The sequence below is a fragment of the Halichoeres trimaculatus genome, unplaced genomic scaffold (genome assembly GCF_033239565.1).
Source record: "Halichoeres trimaculatus isolate MK-OKI-2021-1 unplaced genomic scaffold, fHalTri1.1 fHalTri1_scaffold_1, whole genome shotgun sequence".
NCBI lineage: Eukaryota > Metazoa > Chordata > Actinopteri > Labriformes > Labridae > Halichoeres > Halichoeres trimaculatus.
The window spans coordinates 26503752-26525486 of record NW_027437179.1 but is presented as its reverse complement, the minus strand read 5'-3'; the positions used below and the strand labels follow the sequence as shown (position 1 = coordinate 26525486).

The following is a 21735-nucleotide window of genomic DNA, read 5'->3' as shown; positions in this document are numbered from 1 at the left end:
GTACCAAACGGATAATTGTTCTTGGACATTTAAGTACTTCGTTATGTTGCATAAATCTTGGACCGTGGTTGCCAGCAGTGAAGTCTGCCTGCTGACTCAGACACGGCACTGAAGCCCTTTTCATCTGGTAAATGCATTTCAAATGAAAAAGTGTCCAAGTGGCGTGATTCGATAAGAATGAGATTTATTTGAATTTTCTTGGATTAGACTTTGTGTGCTCCAACCCTGTTTTAACAGTCTATTGAACCAGATAAATAAAACTTAACTTGTTCTCTCATGTGAACTTAGAAGTGATGGTATGCCTGAGACTAGACTTGTGAGAAAATTAGTATACTGCACATCAAGAGGTGATGATAGATGTACCTCAGGTCATAATTTCCAGTTATAAACAACAAGCATTTTTGTTCTTTGTATTCTTTTTCATTTGAGACAACTCTGTAAATTTACTTGTTGTGGGACAAACAAAAGAATATATTAACTTACCTTATAAAATGCATTCACCCAACACTACATCTTACAGGGTTTCACCACTTCAAATTAAATCCACTTCATTAGGCTGAAAAAAAAGTGTGGGGGCACAAAGCAAGATTCTCACATACGGGTGATTCATTTTATGAGTGCTGTATTCATTTTAAAATTGTGTTTGTGACAAATGCATGGATTACTGTCATACAGGCTGAGATATATGAAGCATAAGCAAAAAGTTGTACATCTGGAGTCAACTTTGCTATTTCCTAAATGTGTTTATTTACCCCAAAAAGGGACTGGTATTTGCCCCTTGTATGAAAGTCAGAGATTTCATTATAAAAAAATACATTTTGGGATATATAAAGTTAAAAATTTCTAAAAGTTACACAAAATAATAATAATAAAAAAACACTGAAACATGTTGTGACATAAATAAACTTGCCAAGTACAACATAATTCTCACAGTTGCCAAATGTGCCAGCTGTTGATGCAAAAGCAAGATACACTGTCTTTCAACTGCATTGTATTCTTCCCTGAGGCCATGCAGCGTCCAGAGCAGTTGTCATGGTGCTATTTCACTTTAGAAAACCTGGACTGAAATAAGTAAGATTGAAGCAAAGGACAAAAGACTTTCTTTATGTCTGAGACTGTTGTGACATTTCAAGTAGTCGTTGATACCTTATTATGGTAGACTATATTAATCTTACCGGACCCCAGTGTAAAATCTGTTGAACTGTGGTTGCCTTTGTTGTTGAGAGATCATATACCTTTACATTGGAAGACAATGGCTCCACATATTGGACATGAACCAGTGACTATCTATGGTCTTCACCCACGAATGCCATGGCCACAGGAGAAGTGGAAATCTGCAGTGACTGGATCAACACAGTCCTACCATTAAACAGCTTGGATTTACAAATGAATAGAGCCCCATTGATCCATTTTGTAAAGTAAGATGTTGAGTGCCTAGTGAATAAAGGAAGTATAAAGTGGATGCACACTTTAAGGTCCAGACATCAGAAGAAGAATGATGCTTCATCATTTGAATAAGGTTTGTGTAATAAACACATGATGACTAACATGTTATTTCAAGAGTTAAACCTGCTGTGTCACCAATATATAAACCTATTCATACAAGTGGGGACACTCAACACACATGCATATACATATTGTGACTTAGGCAAGAGAAACACACTGGATTACTATGAGCACCCATACACCCGCTCATCAGGTGATGACCTCAGCATAACCAAGGGGCAAAAGAAAATGGTCAAATATGATGAAGGATTAGAGTTCATGCATTTATAAGCAGGCCAAAAGATGGGCTGTTATAAGAGTTGATAGCTGCACTAGTACAATTACAGTGTTGAGTTTTTCATGTGGATCATTTATGTTAATTTAATACCATGCAAGCGTCTCTAGCACGTGGGTTTTTACTAAGTTTAGTTCAGTTCAAAATGTTCAGTCAGATTGGCCATGATTTTTTTGTCCAACAATCTACTCTTAAAATTATTTAACCGATGTTCCAAAGAACTCAATCCAGAAATTGAGAAATCTGCAAACTCACCACGAGGTGGGAGATCTGACCCTTGTTGTAGCATAGTGCTGAGCTTCAGGCAATTCGGGTATTGTCAAACGTCACTCAAATCCTCAACTCGGCAAATAAAATATCTTTTCTGACTTCATTAGTTTTCTGACATTGCACAACAATGTAGGGCAATATGTTCAACAGAAAATCATCCACTAACAATTGCCTGTATTTAAGTCTGCATACTTCCACAGCCACTGGCGTTATTAGGAAAGCTGGTAAATGTAATTAATTTTCTCTGTTGTACATTTCAGGATATACCTCAGAGGGTACTATGATAAAATTGTGGACTTAATTAAACTTAGTTATTTTGTTTTTGGCTGATGAATAGCATATGTTCGCCATTATAAAAGGGCAGTAGAATAAAACATATACTGGCAACTGTTTCAGGTAGTTTCCATCTTTTTGTAACAAAAAAAGCCCAAAAAGTGAAGAAAAGTAAAACAATTTAATGTAAACTGCTGCAGTTCATGTTCAAATCCACAGGGGCAGCAACACCCAAACAATGAGTCAGGCGTGCCGTGGTAGATAAAGGGAAGAAGAAGCTTTCCACCCCTCGCCTGAACCCGACAGCAGTCTGAAGAGCATTCTTCGTCGATATTTCCGCACCAGAGATCTTTAACAAGATATCCTAACTTGTCTTCACAGCAAGGTAGACTCCCATTGACGCTGTCGTCTGCATAGGGTTTATGAGGGGCGTGGATTTTGTGAGTTTTTCTCACGGGTGTTGTCTGTCAACAGGTCTTTAATGTAATTTCACGTGCAACGTCCGGATCTGGCCTGAGTGCTGTCAGTTGAATAAGCTAACGTCGATGCATAACCAAAACCGGTTCATTGAGAAGTTATTGCTACTGTTAATTATTTGTTCTTTTGCCGGACTAAAATACGCTCCTACTATAATGTCACGTAAATACTATCAACTATGTCTATATTTAGCCCGAAATTTGGTCATATGGCTCAAGACATTTGGTGTTACCAAATCCCTGGAAACTGTGGCGTTGATGTTTCGAGACATATGCTAAGAGGATCTTCCACTGGGACGGCTTTATGTGATATCAAGCTACTGTGTCTTTAAATTGGATTTGATTAAAGATAAACGACCTTTTTCATACACTGACATTCACTGTTTCTATAGAAATTTCTAGCTAATTGATGGGAAAGTAAAATTGTATGCTATTAAAAACAAACGCCAAACGGACAGGGAAACTGTATACCATTGAAGTGTGGAAAACAGTATATATATATATATATATATATATATGAATGTAATTGCTTAAATTATGGTCTTAAAAAAACACATAAGTAAAACACATACTGAAAATACCCCCCAAAAAGTTAACGTTAAGTTGATTATTCATGCATATTATGTAACCATTTGATTTGAAGTTATTTCAGTTAAGACAAAATTTAAAGACATAATATTATAAATATGTTTTGAGATTTAAATGTGTTTTGATTGCTGGTGGTGAATATGCATAAAGGCATTTTAATGTCAGCATACCATTTAATTGAGTATCTAATCTTTTAAAACCAATAGGAAATTGTATAGTGTGCTCTTGTCTCACACTCTGCTCAGTTTTGCAGGATGAGTCTCTGTGTCAGTTAGTTAGCCCACTTGCTTATCTGACAGGATCAGTGAAGAGATTATAGGGGCTGTCGCATTCTGTGACTGCCTGTACTTCTGTGGTAAATCGAAGAAGCATAACTACCCAGCCAAAAAGCACATACATATTTAATTGTAGTGCAGTAAGTCAGGCAGTTAGAAGTTGCAAGTTTAACCTTGCTTTGACCTTAGCAGAAATTGCCTCACCCTATCTGCCATGTGATTAACCAGATGAGAAAGTCAAATCCAATTAGGCTTGTAGCATGTTGGTTAGCAATCCAGAGCTTGCAGCCAGGTCAGGATATTTCTGTGTGAGTCACAAGGACAAAAGAGAATAAATCTGTGACAATAGAACCTGAAATATACACTGTTGGTGTTGAGTTTTTATTCTGCTGTTTTCTCCTCTCAAACCAGAGGTGTTGGGGGCTGCAGTGCACATTTGTCAAGAAGATTTCAACATTTCTATTTTGACTTCTTTGTCTGGTCACAAGGTCCCACACCATGTCCATCCAGAGGATTCACGCCCGGGAGATCTTTGATTCTCGTGGAAACCCCACTGTGGAGGTTGATCTTTACACTGACAAAGGTAAGCAACAATACAAATATACTCCATTTAGAAACATCCAATCTAGTGAAGTCCATGCACTTCCATTGTGTTTTTCTTTTATTTGACACTTCATAGGCTTGTTCAGGGCTGCTGTACCAAGCGGTGCATCAACTGGGATCTATGAAGCCTTGGAGCTCAGGGACAATGACAAGTCTCGCTACCTTGGAAAAGGTTAGGATACGTTTTTTTCTGAAAGAAAGTAAATGGTCAAGTATAAGCTGTGATTTTTTTTTTCAGACAAAAATTCTAAAGCACTTTATTGCTTTTCCTCTAAAGCAGGAAAAGTAAAACATGTTGTTTTTATTCTTCTCTGATTTCATTCATTTCTATGTCATCTTTCCCCACTCACTGTCTTCTTTTCCAAGATTTGAGAGGGTTAGTAAGTTTCAAATGCCTGTTCCTTGTAATTAAAGCTGATTGCATCAAGGATTAAATGACTGAACAGTTTTGACTATTGATCATTGAATACTCAAGACGTCAAAACTATAATGTGCATGATGAAATGTCAGTAAAGCATGTTGTCTCTGCAGCATTGATTTCAAGGTTGTGAACTAATCGAATTTATAAGGTTGAAAAGTTAAATGAAAGACGCAATGTGTTTATTCTAAAACATATAAAAAACTTTCTCCTGTCGCATGCCTCACTGTACATGTAATTAAAAAAGCATGTGTGTCTAATCTGTATCATGATTGGTGTGAAATGGTTTTCACTGTGTAATCAGAAAATAATCACTCTGGTCTGTCTGCTGCAGGCGTTTCCAAAGCTGTGGAGAACATAAATTCAGCAATTGCACCTGCACTTGTTGGCCAAGTAAGACAAGTACTTTTCCACCCTTAATTTATGCCCTGTTTCTAAATTAATTTCTTTTAACATGATATTTTCTCCCAACTCTTTGTAACCTGTGTTGCCAGGCTGTATCTGTGGTTGAGCAAGAAAAAATTGACCAGATGATGATTGACTTGGATGGCACAGAGAACAAATGTAAGTGGTATTTATTGTACGAGCGTCTAAGCTCTACAATAACCAGATTGGATTTTAGCACAGTATTCATAACTATCTGGATTGTAGCAGATTGTTATGTTGTATGATTGTCAGATCTTTAAAAATTTAGATTACTGTTTGACCATGACCATGGTGTGTGTCAAGGGCATGACCACTGACACACTAATCCTCGCTTCTCCACACATTATAGGTTTTATAACATATGACAGAGTAATGATCTGATTCCCCACAGTGTTTGCTTAATAAGCTGTATGACACATGGTGTGGGGTAGTTTACCAGAATGCTAACATTGATTAGTTTAATTGACTTGTAAATCTGGCGCTGGTGACTGAGGATGGTGATGTAAAAATCTTTTCTCAACTGCTCACACACATCTTTGGTCTGGACCTAATGAAATGAAGTTGTCATGAGAAGTTTCTGTCTTCCTCCTGCTGTCAGTTGTGATGTAAATAAATCATCATTACATACTGAAAAGAGAATTCAGCTTTTTATATTTATTTTACTTTCTTCATTTAGCTAAATTGGGAGCAAACGCCATCCTGGGTGTATCCCTGGCTGTCTGCAAAGCTGGTGCAGCAGAAAGAGGTGTCCCCCTGTATCGTCACATCGCTGACCTTGCAGGAAACCAAGATGTTATCTTGCCTGTGCCGGTGAGGATCCATGTCCCAAATTAAACATAACCATTTCCTGTTACAACTCCTCCCCATTATACATTTAACCTTTGGGCTCATTGTGAAATCTCTCCTTATATTGTTTTTACTTAACTTCCACTAGGCCTTCAATGTGATCAACGGCGGCTCTCATGCAGGGAACAAGCTCGCCATGCAGGAGTTCATGATCCTGCCTGTGGGTGCAAGCAGCTTTAAAGAGGCCATGCGCATCGGAGCTGAGGTCTACCACAATCTCAAGAACGTCATCAAGAAGAAATATGGTCAGGATGCCACCAATGTGGGTGATGAAGGTGGCTTTGCTCCAAACATCCTGGAGAATCAGGAGGGTATGTTCAATTAAAGAGTCAGATGTATATGTATGTCATGTAGAACAAAATTACTGTCAAAATGCTATAAACCAAATGTTCTGGTTGGTTGGAAAAATTTGCTCTATGTTTAGCTCACAGTTCAACACTTGGAGACCTTAAGTTCTGCATTTAAATAGCATTTCACCTTTTATATTGAGACTTCACTTTTTTGTCTTCTTTTTAATTGTGCTTATGGAAAATCTTGGAATGCATTCTTGTTTGTCAACATCATTTTATTGAAGGATTTAAATATGTTTAACTTTTTGTCAAAAGTTTAAAAAAGAAAAAGCAACGTTTTACATGTGATACTTACGATTAGTCTATTCAGTTTTATGCATTGCAGTGATTTTTGTTCCTTTATTTTCTGTTCACTGGGAGTAAAAGTCATCATTTGTGTATTTAATGTAAGACAGCATAAATAACAAGTTTGTTGTCCATCTCTGCAGCTCTTGAGCTGATAAAGGAGGCAGTCGCTAAAGCAGGATACACCGACGAGGTTGTGATTGGTATGGATGTAGCAGCTTCTGAATTCTACAGAGAGGGACAATACGACCTGGACTTCAAGTCTCCTGATGACCCAAGCCGTTACATCACTCCTGACGAGCTGGCTGATCTCTACAAGAGCTTTGTCAAGGATTATCCGGGTAACCTCTCGACACTTTATCTTTGTTCACATTATTGAGTGGGTGAGACGCAGGGCACACAATAGAGCGACAAAATCAGCATCTACTTTGTCTTAATCCTTGGTTGTAGCGTTCATATTTGGACATGGTCTTAAAAATTGATTGTGTGCTGTTGTCAATGGTGGATTACAGCATCACCTGTTGGCAAGCTGCCAACAGCAATCTCTGCAATCAGTATCTCTCATTTTAAAATGAAGAGAAAAAAAAATTCAGTGAAAGCACTTTGATCAGAAAGTAGAAAACAGTGTTTTGGTCATAGACTGTATAATAAATGGACATAGTCTCACGGACGTCACCTGACTATTTCTGAAACTGATTTTTGAAGCAAATCAGCTTGTATAGCCATATTGGAAGTGGTGTGGGCTTTGAGTCTCCACAAACTGGCAATCTTAATATCTTCTGAAGTACCGAGTTAGAACCCTCAAGCAGACACTTGAGAAACAGCAGATTTTTGCACTTCTGTACTGTTTCACATTTTTAGAACGGAGGTTGCCACTTGGTTTTGTCGCACGATGACAGTCATTTAAAACGAATCTCAAACTAGTGTCTTGAGTTAAATAACAAAGCAGCTTTACGTGTTAACAAAAAAAAAATAGCTGACCAAGATAAGAGCAGAGAAGACATTGATTATCATTTTAAGCAGCTGTCACAGTTTATAGATGTCTCCTTATTTAACTTTGACATACTGTTCATGCCATTTTCTATTTGCATAATTCCAGTGGTTTCCATTGAGGACCCCTTTGACCAGGATGACTGGGCAGCCTGGAGCAGCTTCACTGGCAGCACAGAAATCCAGATTGTGGGAGACGATCTCACAGTAACCAACCCTAATCGCATCAGCCAAGCCGTGGAGAAGAAGGCCTGTAACTGTCTGCTGCTAAAGGTCAATCAGATTGGCTCGGTCACAGAGTCTATGAGAGCGTAAGTTGATACTCCAGAAAAAAAGTTAGGGTGGTGAACATAAATCATGTAAATGTCAAACAAACATACCTCCTAAAACACTGACTGGAGTCATAATTTACCAGAACTGCTGAAATCAAATCAAGTATGTCTTCATTTAAATTGGGCTTTTATAAGAGGATAAACTTGATTCCTTACTCCTTTTGGTGATCAGTGTAATTAGTCATCTTTTAGGACAAGGCCTCATTTTGATGCGCCTTTGATTGTGTGGTTGGACTAATAGGATTATTCCTTAAATAGAAAGACTTCTTGATTACAGTCCACCATCTGATCGACAGATTCCCTTTTTCTTAGAAAGGCTTTTATTGTGAAACATTTCCAGTGACATGGGTGTCAGCTGCTGTAGCTACTGCCATCTGGTGGCACTACTAACTTACAACAAAGTTCAGCTTGGCATATCGAATATTAATCATAAAATAACGTGATGATATTGACACATTCATGAGATCAAAATACTTTAAGAGGATGTTAAGTTGTTTGAGGAAACAGCACATGCCAAACAATGACCGTTGATATCTCAGCTCTGTCTTATCTGTCCTCTCAGGTGTAAAATGGCTCAGGAGAGTGGATGGGGTGTGATGGTTAGCCATCGTTCTGGTGAAACTGAGGACACGTTCATAGCAGATTTGGTGGTTGGTCTCTGCACTGGACAGGTAAAGTCAGAAAAAATACTTAAACATCTATTGTGAAAGTAATACATTTTACATTAATGCCAAAAATCTGCCGTCAGGCCTTTTGTTTAAAAGTATGACAGGGGCCTGAAGTAGAAGTACAAAAAAAGAAAAATACTCAGATCTGCTAGCCATAATAATGCCTGAGCATAAAGATGAATGGAGACAGTACTCACCTTTTTCCATACACTCTTAGATCAAGACTGGGGCCCCCTGTCGCTCTGAGCGCTTGGCCAAGTACAACCAGATTCTCAGGTAAGTGTAAAGAGTATTTAAAGCGATAAAATTAATCCTAAATGTGTCATTTTTAAAGTTGTATAATGAATATATTGTTCTATATTCTGTAATACAGTCACTGCCAATATACAGCAATTTACTTGTGCTCATGGAAAATGTGATAGATTATTTTTAAAAATATTTTTGGCTTTTAATACAATTTGTGTCATTTTTGTGCCCTATGAACAACTGTATCTGTTCTTAGCTATTGTCTGTGGCGAATTGTGCAACAATAACATGCTGATGAAAAATAATGAGTGTTGTGGAAATAAACAAGAAATTAACTTCAAACTTTTTTTCAATGTAGAATTGAAGAGGAGCTGGGGAGTGAGGCTCGTTTCGCTGGAAAGAACTTCAGAAACCCTCTGGCTTAGATACATGCAAATGGATCCATACACTCAAATTCACAATAACACAGGACAACAATCATGGTCAATATTGAGCTATGCTTCTACTAACTGTAGTAATGTAGTTCTACTAAAGCACTCTACTGTATTCAGATATGTAATTATAAAGTGTAAGTAAATGATAATTGGGAAAAATGTGTTATATTTATTTACAGCAAACTTACTGTAACAGAAAAGGCTGCACCGAGTAAAAGAAAATAATTTTTTCTTAGAGACGAACTGCATCTTGGTTATTTATCACCTGTTTTGTTTTCATTCAGCAGTTTGCTGGATTCTCCTGTTGGGTTAAATGAAAGAGAGTTCCCATATTTTTTAATGCTTCATCAGTTCAAATTAATTATAATATACATCACAATCTATATCAAGCAGGAATTATCTCTGATCAAACTTTTAATTTCTTGTAAAGACAGAAGTCACAATCTCTGAATTCACCTTATTGTAGATCATGTTTTATTTGTATTTCTTTACACCTCCACAACATTAGTTATTTTTTCACATTGGGGAAGAAAAAAAATGACTCTAAAATATGTGTATTATGAGACCCTACTTTAAGTATAGTGATAATAAGCTCATGTAAATTATTTAACATCTTAGAACAACCAATGCATTGACTTATAAATCCCTTAGTGTGCTGTTTATTCTCTACCCCTCTTTCTTATTCACAATAAAACCTTTCACCTTTTAAGAGAATTCTGAATATCTGAGCTTATCTAATTTATTGGACCCATGTTCAAAAAATAGCTTAGCCTTGCTGATTTATATCATCTTGAATCTATAAAAGATGTGAGCTTAGGTATGTCTGAATAAAAAATGTGTCCCTTTGTCTAAACGTTTGCTTTTCATTGACTACAGTAGAAAAAAAATCATTGACTTTTTCAGGGGAAAATATAAAATCAATATAAAGCAAGCCTGGTTACAGAAAGCTTTTTTGTACCCTCAGTCTTGTTTATTTGGATATTAAGAAATACTTCTTTTACATTTCCTAAAAATGTATTCCATGCTTTATCATAATGAGGGAAATAGAGCATGGATATTTTGCAATGGAGCTGGAGCACATTTTTGACTGGTATGTCTTTTAATCGTGGCCAATACAAAAATCAAACAAATTTATGTTTTTCAAAATGTTTTTCACTATAAGCGAGTATTTCATAGCTTACTCAATTGGTGTCTGATTTCCACCTTGCGGTTTTAATTGCAAAACCAATATTGCCGTAAAGATAAAAGCACCAGTGCTTTTCCTGAAGTGTTTTCCATTATACTGACTCTGTTGGTAGCAGGTTAATATTACAGCTTACATAACAGTGTTTAATAACCACAGCAGCACACACAACATGGTGTTACTGTTTGATTCATGGGCACCCGTGAAGAAGCAGCTGATGAGCGGCCCCAGTGGCTGTTGCTGCTGCTGATGATGATCCGCGGCACATGCTCAGTTATGTACACCCAGACAACTTTGAAGGCTTAGCTGTGGCTGCTGAGGTCATTGCACTGGAAAAAAATACACCGACTCCCTCTACTACACCGCCTCCATTTTGAATAGCCATGTAATAGGGGATTCGCATAGTTTGTGTGTATCGCCCACTGCGCTGCGTAGTGTCAACAAGGCACATCCAAACATCCTTCGACATGGACGACCTATTCAGTCCGCGGAGGTAACTTCAGCATCTTAACATTTGCATTTGATTTTTAGTTAATGTTTATTAAGTATGTTGATTAGTGTTTTGTCACGCTACTTTGAAAGCCGTTTATGTGAAATAGCCAGAGTGTCAGTGGTCACGAAGTTCGTGTCTGGCTAACAAGCTAGCCAAATAACAGCGTAATGTTGCTGTCTCGTTAGCAGCTAGCTGCTCTTCACGGTCGCTTATTTGTAACTAACAGCAACTATTGCAGATAGAATGCTCGATAATGTCAGCAAAGAGGATTAGATAAGTGCATAGCTGGCTTACATGCTTCATAACTGTGCTGTTATTCCCTCCGGGCTTGACGTATATTGACATGGATCGTAATAGCTGTAAGCGTGTATGTATGTCAGCGACATGCATTCATATATATTTTGTATTTTTTGCATACTTTAGCTCACAGTTAGCTACGACCCATAATCATGTAGCTGCACTGTCAACCTGTTAAGTGCTGCGAAGTAGCACACACTGTTCTCGTAATGGTGACCGTAAAAATTAGCAGCTCGTATATGATTGATTGACAGTCTTTTGCTGTAGCTAGCGTCAAATTTCATTCATGTAATATAAGGAAACGTCGCAGGTCACAGCTGACATTGGCTCACAGTGATGGAGGGGCGGGTTGTTATTCTACTGCTGAAATCACAGAGCTGAGGAAGGGAAGCTGCTCCGACAACAGACAAGTTATTGTACACGTATTGATCTCACGTCTGTGTGCAAGCTGTGCAGCGTCAAGCACCCTGTAATTAACATTTACTGCATAGCACTCTGTTTCACAACGTGAACTCTACAATATTTACCGCACCCTGTCACACTTTACTTTTGTCATATTTTGAAAATAAAATGTTTGGATCAAGAAATGCAATGCGTATGATAAACACTGGGTGTACTTGTATTCATTACAGGAGCCTGAACAACACACAGGGAGAGATCAGAGTTGGACCAAGCCATCAGGTATAATCTGCTACAAATACCATAAATATATTTGAAACCAGGTCAGATTGGTACATGACTATTTCATATCTTAATTCAAGGTCAAAATTGCATTTAAAATCATTGTTTGAAAATTGATTAAAGGCAATATTAATAAGCAACAGTAAACAGAACTATTATTTGTCTATTGGTTTTCCTTTTACTAGTTTGCCTTCAAGCTCCTGACATCAAACCAGTCAGCTTGGTGCACTAAATTTGCATGTCATACCGTATTTAATATTTGCAAGTCAGTTCGTATGTTTGCGTATTTGTCACATGCAACATTTTTTTTGCAAACAAAACAAGAAATGATTGTAACATGATTTTTATTACATCGTAACTCTTTTAGTTGAGGCTTCTTGAAAACTTGGTGACCCATTAAACTTTCAAAAAGACCCTAAGTATCTTGGTTTCAGTGCTTTTTATGTGTTTTGATTGTTGTTCTTGTCTCTGTAGGCCAAACTTCCAGAGTTACAGCTGCGGCCTACTCCAGGTTTGCAGTCTCAGACAGAGAATGAAGAGCTGATGTGGACACCTGGGGTCAATGACTGTGACCTTCTCATGTACCTCAGAGCTGCCAGGTCAGTCTGTGAACTTTGCTGTGCAAAATCAAAGTTGCTTAGGTGGTCTGATCAGGGTTAAGTAATGTGAAATTGCTGGTAAATAATTATTTTGAAGAAAAATGAAGACTTGCAAAGTTTCTGGATCTATTTGCCTACCCTTTCAATTCAGACTTAGTTTTTGAGTTTGTTGCAGGGATTATAGGTGTTCATTTGTTTGTTACTTTTTGTGTTAATTTAAACATATAAAGAACATTTTGGTTTGATAAGACCAGTGTTGTGTTCACGTGCTTTTCTGCAGTCTGGATGTTGTTTACTTTCTCTATTTACTTCATATTTAAATGCCAAGCTTGTTGAATACGCGGATATGAAGCCTGTAGATGATTACAGAAACACTGCAAATTACCCCAAAAATATTAGCATCACTTAATATATATAAAATATATATATGTTTTTTTTAAGGAGCATGGCAGCATTTGCAGGGATGTGTGACGGTGGATCAACAGAGGATGGATGTTTAGCAGCCTCCCGAGACGACACCACGCTCAATGCACTGAACATGGTATGAAGAAGAACTTGTGTTTTATTTACAAAATATATACATCTATACAAAACAGACACATCTCAAAGCATAAATGCATTTTTCTTTTCAAGCTTCATGCAAGTCACTACGATGCAGCGAAAGCTCTCCAGCGTCTGGTTAAGAAGCCTCTGCCGCGGCTAATTGAGAAATGCTGGTCTGAGGATGATGTGGTGAGACATCTGAGCTCCTAACAAAGCTCTTTTCCAAGAGTTTTGTAGTTGTTAAAAGTCTTTGAGCAGACAGATAAAACCCTGACTTATGATAGAAAATGAAGTTGTCAAAAAAGTTACACAGTAAAGGAGGTCCAGCTTCTGTGTAATAATGTTTTTATGTCACAACTTTACAGTCTGCTCAGCAAGTACAGACCTGTCACTTCTCTGCAGCTCTATTAAACTAAAAGACAGAACTCAGGGAGGAGGGCCTGCTGATGTGTCAGTAAGCTAATGTGTCATGGCACAGTCTTTTAAAAAAGTGAGACTACAAATCTGCCCTTTTTCCAAAACATGGACTGAATTTGATCGTCTGCCTCATTTCAGCCTTGTTTGCTACTACAAAGAATACTATAGCTCCTGATACAGTAATGTGATTATGTATGTATTCCTCGACATCTTTGTAATGAAATGGCGGTCTGATTATTTTGTAGCCTGTTAAGAAGTATTTGATGTGATAGAATCCCATCATGAAAATTTCTTGTGGTCAACTGTTATTATTTTTTTCCCCCCACAGAAACGCTTTATCAAAGGCCTGAGACAGTATGGAAAGAATTTCTTCCGCATCCGGAAAGACTTTCTGCCCAGCAAAAAGACTGTAATTAAACACAGACACACAACACATCTTTCAACACATATTGCTTGTCATGCACGCTTTATGTGTGATATAAAATATTATGTGTTGTTGTCACCCTCAGGGAGAGCTGATCACATTTTACTATCACTGGAAGAAAACACCAGAAGCTGCAGGAACGAGAGCTTATCGACAGCAGCGCCGACAGCCATCCTCTCGCAAAGCAAAAACTCGCTCTGTGACAGCTCCTGTCAGCACTCCTTCAAGAAATTATTCAGGTAAGCACTTGCTGCAGAAATGAGTTGCCATTTCATGACTCCTTTCAAACCAAGCCTTTTTGAAAAAGTTGTAAAAGTCAATAAATGTGGTAGTCATATATTTTTTTATATTGAGCCAATCCTTTTTTTGCAGTTGATGCAAGTTCTGCCAGTGAAGACGATCTGGACGACAGTGAAGACAGTGAACAGGAAATCAAAAGCTGCAACCACTGTGGTACTACAAGTGAGTATACTTCTGTTTTCTTGATATATCTTATCAGGCAGGGGTCAGTATATCTTTCTACATTATTTATAAACCCCAAACAAATATGTCCGAAACAGCTTCCAAGGATTGGCACCAAGGAGGACGAGACAACCCCTTGCTGTGCACGACTTGTCACACATATGAAAACAAACATGGGTGCCTGCCACCTGCTTCCAAGTCTGGAGGAGCCTCGTTCATGTTTAAGCAGATGAAAGAGACAGAGGAGGTGAACAGCAAGCATGGCATGAGGACACGGCGAAGCCGAGCACCTGTAAGCCTGAGACCAGCATCAGTCATTTTATTAATAACTCTTTACATGTAGTAGTTGCAGATAATTTTGCTCAAATGTGAGACAAATGCTGCCTCACATAGAAGGTCTGAAAATTTGTGTGTGTGTGTGTGTTTTAATAACATTGACTCCTTGGTATGTTTATGCAGCAACTCTCATCTCTGAGAAGTGGCCACAGGAGGCTCACAGGCTCCCCCACCAGTGAAGATCAGCAGACGGGAAGCCAGCCAGCTCTAAGCGGAACAACATCCTTAAGATCTTCTGCTGCAGAAAACAAGAACGAGTCCAGCCGGAAGACCAATAAGGTAAACACAATTTATTCTTTATATACACAAGAATAGCTGAAAGTTAGTAAAAAAAAGTTCTTCTTAAGGATTCCAAAAACAATCTCTTAGTTTGTAAACCTACAGTTGCAAATTAATATATATTTTTCTAAAAATGCTTGTTACATGTGTTGTTACAAACACTGCTGTAACCAGACTGATTTCAACAGCTCAGTTTCTTACACACTAACTTTTATAATTTCATAATGTTTCCATAGAAAATAAAAGAGGAGGTAGCATCACCAAAGACAACAAAACGCAATCGGGAGAGTCCTGCTCAGGAGCCCGATGAGCCTGAAAAGGTTGCAAGTAAAAGGCTGAAAACACAGGTAAGGTCTTCAATACCAGAGAGAAACGCCTGCAATGTGTTTCGAAATATATTTCACTTGGCTTGTTAGGAACTCATCTGGTAAAACTTAATCTGTAAAAAGAAGTTTGAAATGTGGCAGACTGTAAATTTGTTATATTTTAACTTCAGGATCCACAGGGCTCCCGCTCAGAAGGAGAAGCTGAAGCAGAGGAGGAAAGCTCCTCTGAAAGCCGCAGTGCTCAGGACGACGGCAGCAGTGACACCAAAGACATAGATCAGGACAACCGCAGCTCCTCTCCCAGTATTCCCAGTCCTCAGCAGGGCAACGAGAGCGACTCAGACTCATCTGCACAGCCCAACGGCGTCCCATCAGAGCCTGCTGTTGCAGCCGCTGTGCTGGCTGACGTACCGACCCCACAAGCCCTTCCCTCTCAGGTCCCTCTCATCACTCCTCAACCAACCCAAAGCACTGGCCCAGCTGATCCTGCTCAGAGCCCTCCTCCTGCTTCTCCAGAGCCCCCTCAGCCTGCTGCTGGCCAGTCAGCTGCTACAAACAGCAGACCACTGCCTGCCTCTCATTCTATTCCTGGTCCACCACCTCCTCCATCAGGTCTTGGTCAGGACCCTCCTCACTCTCCTGCATTTTCAGTCCCTCCAGCTCTCAGCTCTGTCCAGCCTCATGGCCTGTCACCCCAGCGACCCCCTCCTTTCTTTAGAGAGTCTCAGCTCCCACCACCTGGCCCACAAATCAAACCACCTCCCACCACTCCAATTCCACCCTCACAAAAACAAATGCCACACCAGTCTGCTACACCTTACCCTCAGATGCCCTCCAATCTGCCTCCACCCCCTGCTCTAAAACCACTTAATTCTCTGCCTAACCAGCATCCTCCTGGTGCCCCTCCTCCTCCTCTTCAGCTCATGCCACAGCCTTTGCCACTGCAGCCACTTCCTACCCAACTGCCAGTGATTTCTCAGGTGCAGACCCATCCTGGAAAAAGCATGACTTCCTCTCACCCACCTGCTGCAGCCTCACACCCTATCACTTCAGTCACACCTTCGACCATTGGCCCTGTCCCAAGCCTGCAACCATCGATTCCCCCTCTTCCTCTGAGACCTTCGCCCAGCACAATAACAGGAGGATCACAAATTCAGATTAAAGAAGAGCCGGTGGATGAGATTGAGGAAGCAGAGAGCCCACCATCTCCACCTCGTAGCCCCTCACCAGAGCCAACTGTGATCAACATCGCAAGTCACGCCAGCCAGTCAGCACGGTACGACTGAAAACACTCTTTTACAAAACTACACTTTATTTTCCTGTGACGATTTCTTGTTGTGTTATTTAAGCAATTGATCACAATAACAGGCTAGCCAGTTCATAAATAGACACTTTGTGACATTTAGAAATTACTGCCAACAAGGAGAGCTAAAAGCAAAAAATCTTATTGAGAGGCCAAAAATTTAACATAAATATCAGGATCATGGGCCACATTGTTGATTTAGTCACTGCTCTTTTTGAGGGAGGAGGGGTTATGTTTAATCTGTCACACTGCTTGAAGGTTTTCATTAGATTCAGCACTTAATGCTGCCCTCAGTCTGTGATGTTTTGTGTGGTATTTAGCGATGTATACGCAGCTGAACTGGAATTGGTTCTCATAAACTTTGTTGTGCACAGTAAATTAGTTCCTCCCTCAAAGACATAAAGTTGGCATCAGGTGAACATATTTCGTAAGTCATCGAAATGCCACATAAAGTTAATTACAAACAATGTACAGCAAACTTTAGTACACATACCCCATATTACAAACTCATGACAAACTTTCACACAAGTTACATTTTTATTTCTGTGGATAAAATTTAATTGTCACATAAAGATTCATATGTTTGCTACAGGTTTATAAAACACTTGGATCGTGGTTACAACTCCTGTGCAAGAACAGACCTGTTCTTCACCCCACTTTCATCCTCCAAGCTTGCCAGGAAGAGAGAGGAGGCGGTGGAAAAGTCCAGGAGGGAGGCGGAGCTAAATGCTCGCCAAGAACGTGAGAGGGAAAAAGACAGAGAAAGAGAGCGAGAGAGGGAGGCTGACAGGAATGCTGTGAGTGTGACATTCCCTTCGTGTCTGTTTTTCACATTCTGTCTGTCATGCAAACATGTCTGACTGATGTCACGCTTGCTGATTTCTTACAGAGGGCCTCAAGCTCATCCCATGACAGTCGTATGAGCGAGGCTCAGATGGCACCTCAGGGACATGGACGTCCCTCCTTCGATCAGCCGCCTACTACTGTAGCTGCTGTGCCCCCTTACATCGGCCCCGATACACCAGCACTGCGCACCCTGAGTGAATACGCCCGACCTCATGTTATGTCGCCCACCAACCGCAATCACCCCTTCTACGTGTCTCTGAGCCCTGGGGACCCCTTGCTGGCTTACCACATGCCCGGCTTGTATAGTGCTGAGCCTAGCCTCAGAGAGCGCGAGCTGAGAAATCTCAGAGAGAGGGAGCTCAGAGAGAGGATGAAGCCTGGGTTTGAGGTCAAGCCCCCTGACTTGGAAACTCTGCACCCATCTGCCAATCCGATGGAGCACTTCGCCAGACATGGGGCCATTGGTCTACCCCACATTCCTGGGCCTCCCCACCCTTTTGCGCCTTTCCATCCAGGGTTTAACCACTTAGAGCGGGAGAGGATGGCACTGGCAGCACCTCAGCTACGCCCTGAGCTGAGCTACGCTGAGCGACTAACTGCAGAACGACTTCATGCAGAGAGGATGGCGTCTGTGGCTGACCCTGCTGCCAGACTGCAGATGCTCAACGTCACTCCACATCATCACCAACACTCTCACATTCACTCACACCTACACCTGCACCAGCAAGATCCCCTTGGTCAAGGTGAAGATTGACTGTATCACTTCATAGTTTAACAGATTATTATATTTCTCAAAATGTATCACATTTCTTTTCTAATTTACTATATGGTTAATTTTTTTGATGCAGGTTCAAGCCCTCATCCCCTTGTGGACCCCCTTGCAACAGGACCACGTCTGGCAAGGTTTCCTTTCCCTGGTGGTCCAGTTCCCAACCCTTTACTCAGTGATCTCCCCCATGATCATGAAATGTTGCGCCATCCACTGTTTGGTGTGTATCCTCACTTCTTTTCGGCACTAACAGCTTTCATCTCAGATATTGTTTTGCCGAGTCCTGCTCCTCCAGTTTGTTTGACTTTCTATAATTGCGTTTTCCCACAGGAGCAGCGTATCCGCGCGAGCTGCAGGGCCCGATTCCACAGATGTCAGCTGCTCATCAGCTCCAGGCCATGCACGCTCAGTCTGCAGAGCTTCAGAGAATGGCAATGGAGCAGCAATGGCTGCATGGACATCACCTGCATGGAGGCCCTATACCAAGTCAGGAAGATTACTACAGGTGAGGCTTTTAACTGTCTTTTGAATACAAGTGAAGCCGTAAAATGAGGACTTTAGACATAAAATCTCTATCAGTAAAAAGGCGTTTTATTGTCGTCAAAGCGACTCAGCTTACAGTGCACATGTATCATAATATACAGTTTACTTTGGACATGATTATTAGCCATTAAAACTGCTTATGCTGTTGCCTTCTCCAACAAAGGAATTTGTTGAGATAGTAACTGCATAAACAGCGCTCATGACTCTGGGAGTTATGAACCCCATGAGACCGTTCTTGCAGTTTTCCTGTCTCCCAGATGTCTGCAGTGATACTTATTTATGTGAATTGGCTGGTAAGAATATTTCCAAGATCCAACAGATTTTTATTTTGGGTTAAGATGCACTGGGAGAAGCCTGATTTTTTTAATTAAAGTATATTCAACAGCTCCTATCCTTTTCAGAATTTTTTTTCCCCAGAGAATTTTTTCATATTTTTGTTTCTTTCCCCGCAGTCGTCTGAAGAAAGAAGGTGACAAGCCATCTTGAGTCTCAGGTGGTGCATGCACTGAAAACCCTATATTCATACCCAATAGAATACTGTGTACTTTTAAGACCATACAAGAATAACTGTGCGTCTGTTTATTGTTTTACATATTTTAGAAGAAAAATTTGTGGATCTGTACGTGCATTCCTTGTTCAGCACTTGATGGAGAGTCAAAGTTTGTCTGAGATTTTCATACCACACAAGACTTTATACTAGTTTTACTATGACAATAATGAAAAATCTCATCTGTTTATGTGAGATTGAAATTACAGATTTTCTCTGCTAATCTGTTAAACTGTTATTAAAGAAGATGAATTTGCTCTCTTACAAAGGATATGAAAACAGACAGACTTTGGTGTTATGTTGAAATAGCCCTATGATTTCTAAATGATTTCCTTGTACAGAATGACATCTAAATCAGTGTTTGAATGATTGTAATGACATAGCATGACTCAGTCTTCATTTTACACCTAACTAGAGTAGCGCGTTGCATTGTGGTGTTTAGACTTTGAAAGCATAGTGGAGGTTGGTTTAAATCTTTAATCTGCTAGATATTTGTTTAAATCCTAAAGTTTTATATATCAAGATATCTTTCCACAGTATAACCTAAGCTTTTATTCGCTCATTTTTGAGAATGTAAATATTACATGTTCACATTATTCTATATGAATGATTACTATTGATTTAGCAGTAGACATTAACACCTGACCTTTTACTCAGCACGACAGCAGTAAATCATAAGCTAAAAAACATATATGGCATTATATGTTAGAAGAATTTGAATTGGACAATGATCCATCACCACAGACATCAAGGTTTTACATTGTTTTGATGTAACTGAATTGGAGTAATACTAAATTTTGAGCATTTTAATGGACATTTTTTAAAGAACTGCCTCTAAATTTAATATTTATGTGACATAATATGGAAGTGTATCCATTGCATATTTATTTCAATAAATATTTCTGCAATGACACCCTATCATTTTTGCACTTGGAGTTCCTCTTATTACCTCTTACATAGCCTGTTTTTTACTCACACTTAGCTGCCTTTCTATTAAGAACATGAGTTAATAATTATTCTGTTGGACAAGTGAATGTTTTTTTAAAATAATCTTTATTCTTAGAAGTTTTTCCCATATAAGAGCTTGGCTGACTTGACTGACAGGCACCTGTTGCTGTCTGCAAAGAGGTGAAAGACCCGCCTCTTTCCCACATCCAAACCCACCTAAGGCTAGGTTGAGTTCAACATTTCAAATATGGCCCCTGTTTAAATAGGTGACATGAAGGACGCTACATCCTCTTATTAAGCAGTCTATACGTGTAGCCAATAGACTTTCATCAACTTTGACTTTTTAACAATGAAATTCTTCTTGCTATTATTTTGCACCCATATATGAAGACACAAAAAAGTATGATGTATTAATGGCTTTATTGCATAATAATATTTACTGCACAGAACCTTACATATGTAAAATCATATTTACCCAGTCTTGTTTGACAAGAACTATAAAGTGTTCAGATCACAACAACTTTTGTGTAGTCTCAGAAAAAAACACAACAGTGAAAGTGATAATAATACATTAAAACTTAAAAGATTTTTTTTTTCTAAAAAAAGTTTAGTTTGCTCAAATGTAATGATGTAACCATGTGTTGTTTTTTGCATGCAACAGACAAGAGAGGAGAAACAGAAAAATCTTAACAGATTTGAACTACTTTTTAGACCTCTCAAATCTTATTCCCTGATAGTCCAGTCAAATGCCATTTTTTACCTGCTCAGCACAAATTTGTCTAGATGAATAGCCATAGTAAAACATTTTCCCCCCAAAAATAAAGATTTTCTACAGCCTTTTTACATGATAGTTTGAATCCAACTTAAGCAGTCACTGAGTCCTTGCTTACAACCTACACAGACCTGACCAATAGCTACAACAAAAACTACTTACAGGTTCAATTTTCTTTTTTTACCTTCCAAAAGACAACCTGCATTAACCTGTAATCTGATCAAAAACGTATCAAGCCACCATCATAACTTAAACAACATACAAAGCTACAGTAGAACATTTGCATTCATTTGGCTTTCAAGAGTAACAGCTTCAGTACTTACAGAATGGTCCATGTAACCTCTTCGGTTAACTAAGAAAAAAAAGCTAAAGTGATCAAAAGTTAAATGGGACTTCACCTCACCTTTAGCCTCAAATAAACACAGTGCATCCTACTCTCACCATCCTCACAAAATCATCCTCTGTCCCAACTACATACATGTAACTATTGTTCCAACTTCTGAGACAGAAATCCAGTAAAGGATGTCTGTTTGCTGTCTTCCTGGGTTTGAACTAAAGCAAAGTTACTCAGTTCTCGTCACTGAAAGTGACACTGTAGCTTAAAGAAAATAGGTTTTAGTACTTAGGTAAAAGCATGCTTCAAGCAGGGATGTTTCTAGATTTTTTGGGTTGGGCATTAAATGTGCACACATGTATGATTGAAAGCA

The 21735-nt window shown here is 39.3% G+C and overlaps 2 protein-coding genes across 2 annotated transcripts; both read left to right on the top strand.

Annotated features, from left to right (window-relative positions):
* Nucleotides 1–2561: 2561 nt before the first annotated feature.
* Nucleotides 2562–9608, top strand: eno1b (enolase 1b, (alpha)). The gene is made up of 12 exons (XM_074677138.1): nt 2562–2708; nt 4151–4245; nt 4342–4437; nt 5018–5076; nt 5178–5247; nt 5786–5919; nt 6044–6266; nt 6734–6931; nt 7690–7891; nt 8475–8583; nt 8798–8856; nt 9185–9608. The coding sequence occupies exons 2-12, from the start codon at nt 4161–4163 to the stop codon at nt 9249–9251; spliced, it is 1302 nt and encodes a 433-aa protein (XP_074533239.1). The 5' UTR covers nt 2562–2708; nt 4151–4160; the 3' UTR covers nt 9252–9608.
* A 1050-nt stretch (nt 9609–10658) lies between these two features.
* On the top strand, nt 10659–20170 carry rereb (arginine-glutamic acid dipeptide (RE) repeats b). Its single transcript, XM_074674637.1, has 17 exons — nt 10659–10936; nt 11866–11914; nt 12389–12513; nt 12955–13054; nt 13147–13245; nt 13802–13882; nt 13983–14136; nt 14270–14359; nt 14458–14651; nt 14819–14974; nt 15211–15321; nt 15471–16576; nt 17196–17400; nt 17493–18192; nt 18298–18438; nt 18549–18723; nt 19214–20170. Exons 1-17 carry the CDS (start codon nt 10911–10913, stop codon nt 19245–19247), a joined length of 3546 nt encoding a protein of 1181 aa, XP_074530738.1. The 5' UTR covers nt 10659–10910; the 3' UTR covers nt 19248–20170.
* Nucleotides 20171–21735: the final 1565 nt, after the last annotated feature.

Excerpts from the sequence above, each read along its gene's own strand:
- eno1b (XM_074677138.1), top strand. The coding sequence starts at position 4,161 with ATGTCCATCCAGAGGATTCACGCCCGGGAGATCTTTGATTCTCGTGGA. Across the intron at positions 4,438-5,017 it reads GTCTCGCTACCTTGGAAAAG|GCGTTTCCAAAGCTGTGGAG; the intron begins GTTAGGATACGT and ends TGTCTGCTGCAG. Across the intron at positions 5,248-5,785 it reads GGATGGCACAGAGAACAAAT|CTAAATTGGGAGCAAACGCC; the intron begins GTAAGTGGTATT and ends TTCTTCATTTAG.
- rereb (XM_074674637.1), top strand. The coding sequence starts at position 10,911 with ATGGACGACCTATTCAGTCCGCGGAG. Across the intron at positions 10,937-11,865 it reads GACCTATTCAGTCCGCGGAG|GAGCCTGAACAACACACAGG; the intron begins GTAACTTCAGCA and ends TATTCATTACAG. Across the intron at positions 13,883-13,982 it reads TTCTGCCCAGCAAAAAGACT|GGAGAGCTGATCACATTTTA; the intron begins GTAATTAAACAC and ends TGTCACCCTCAG.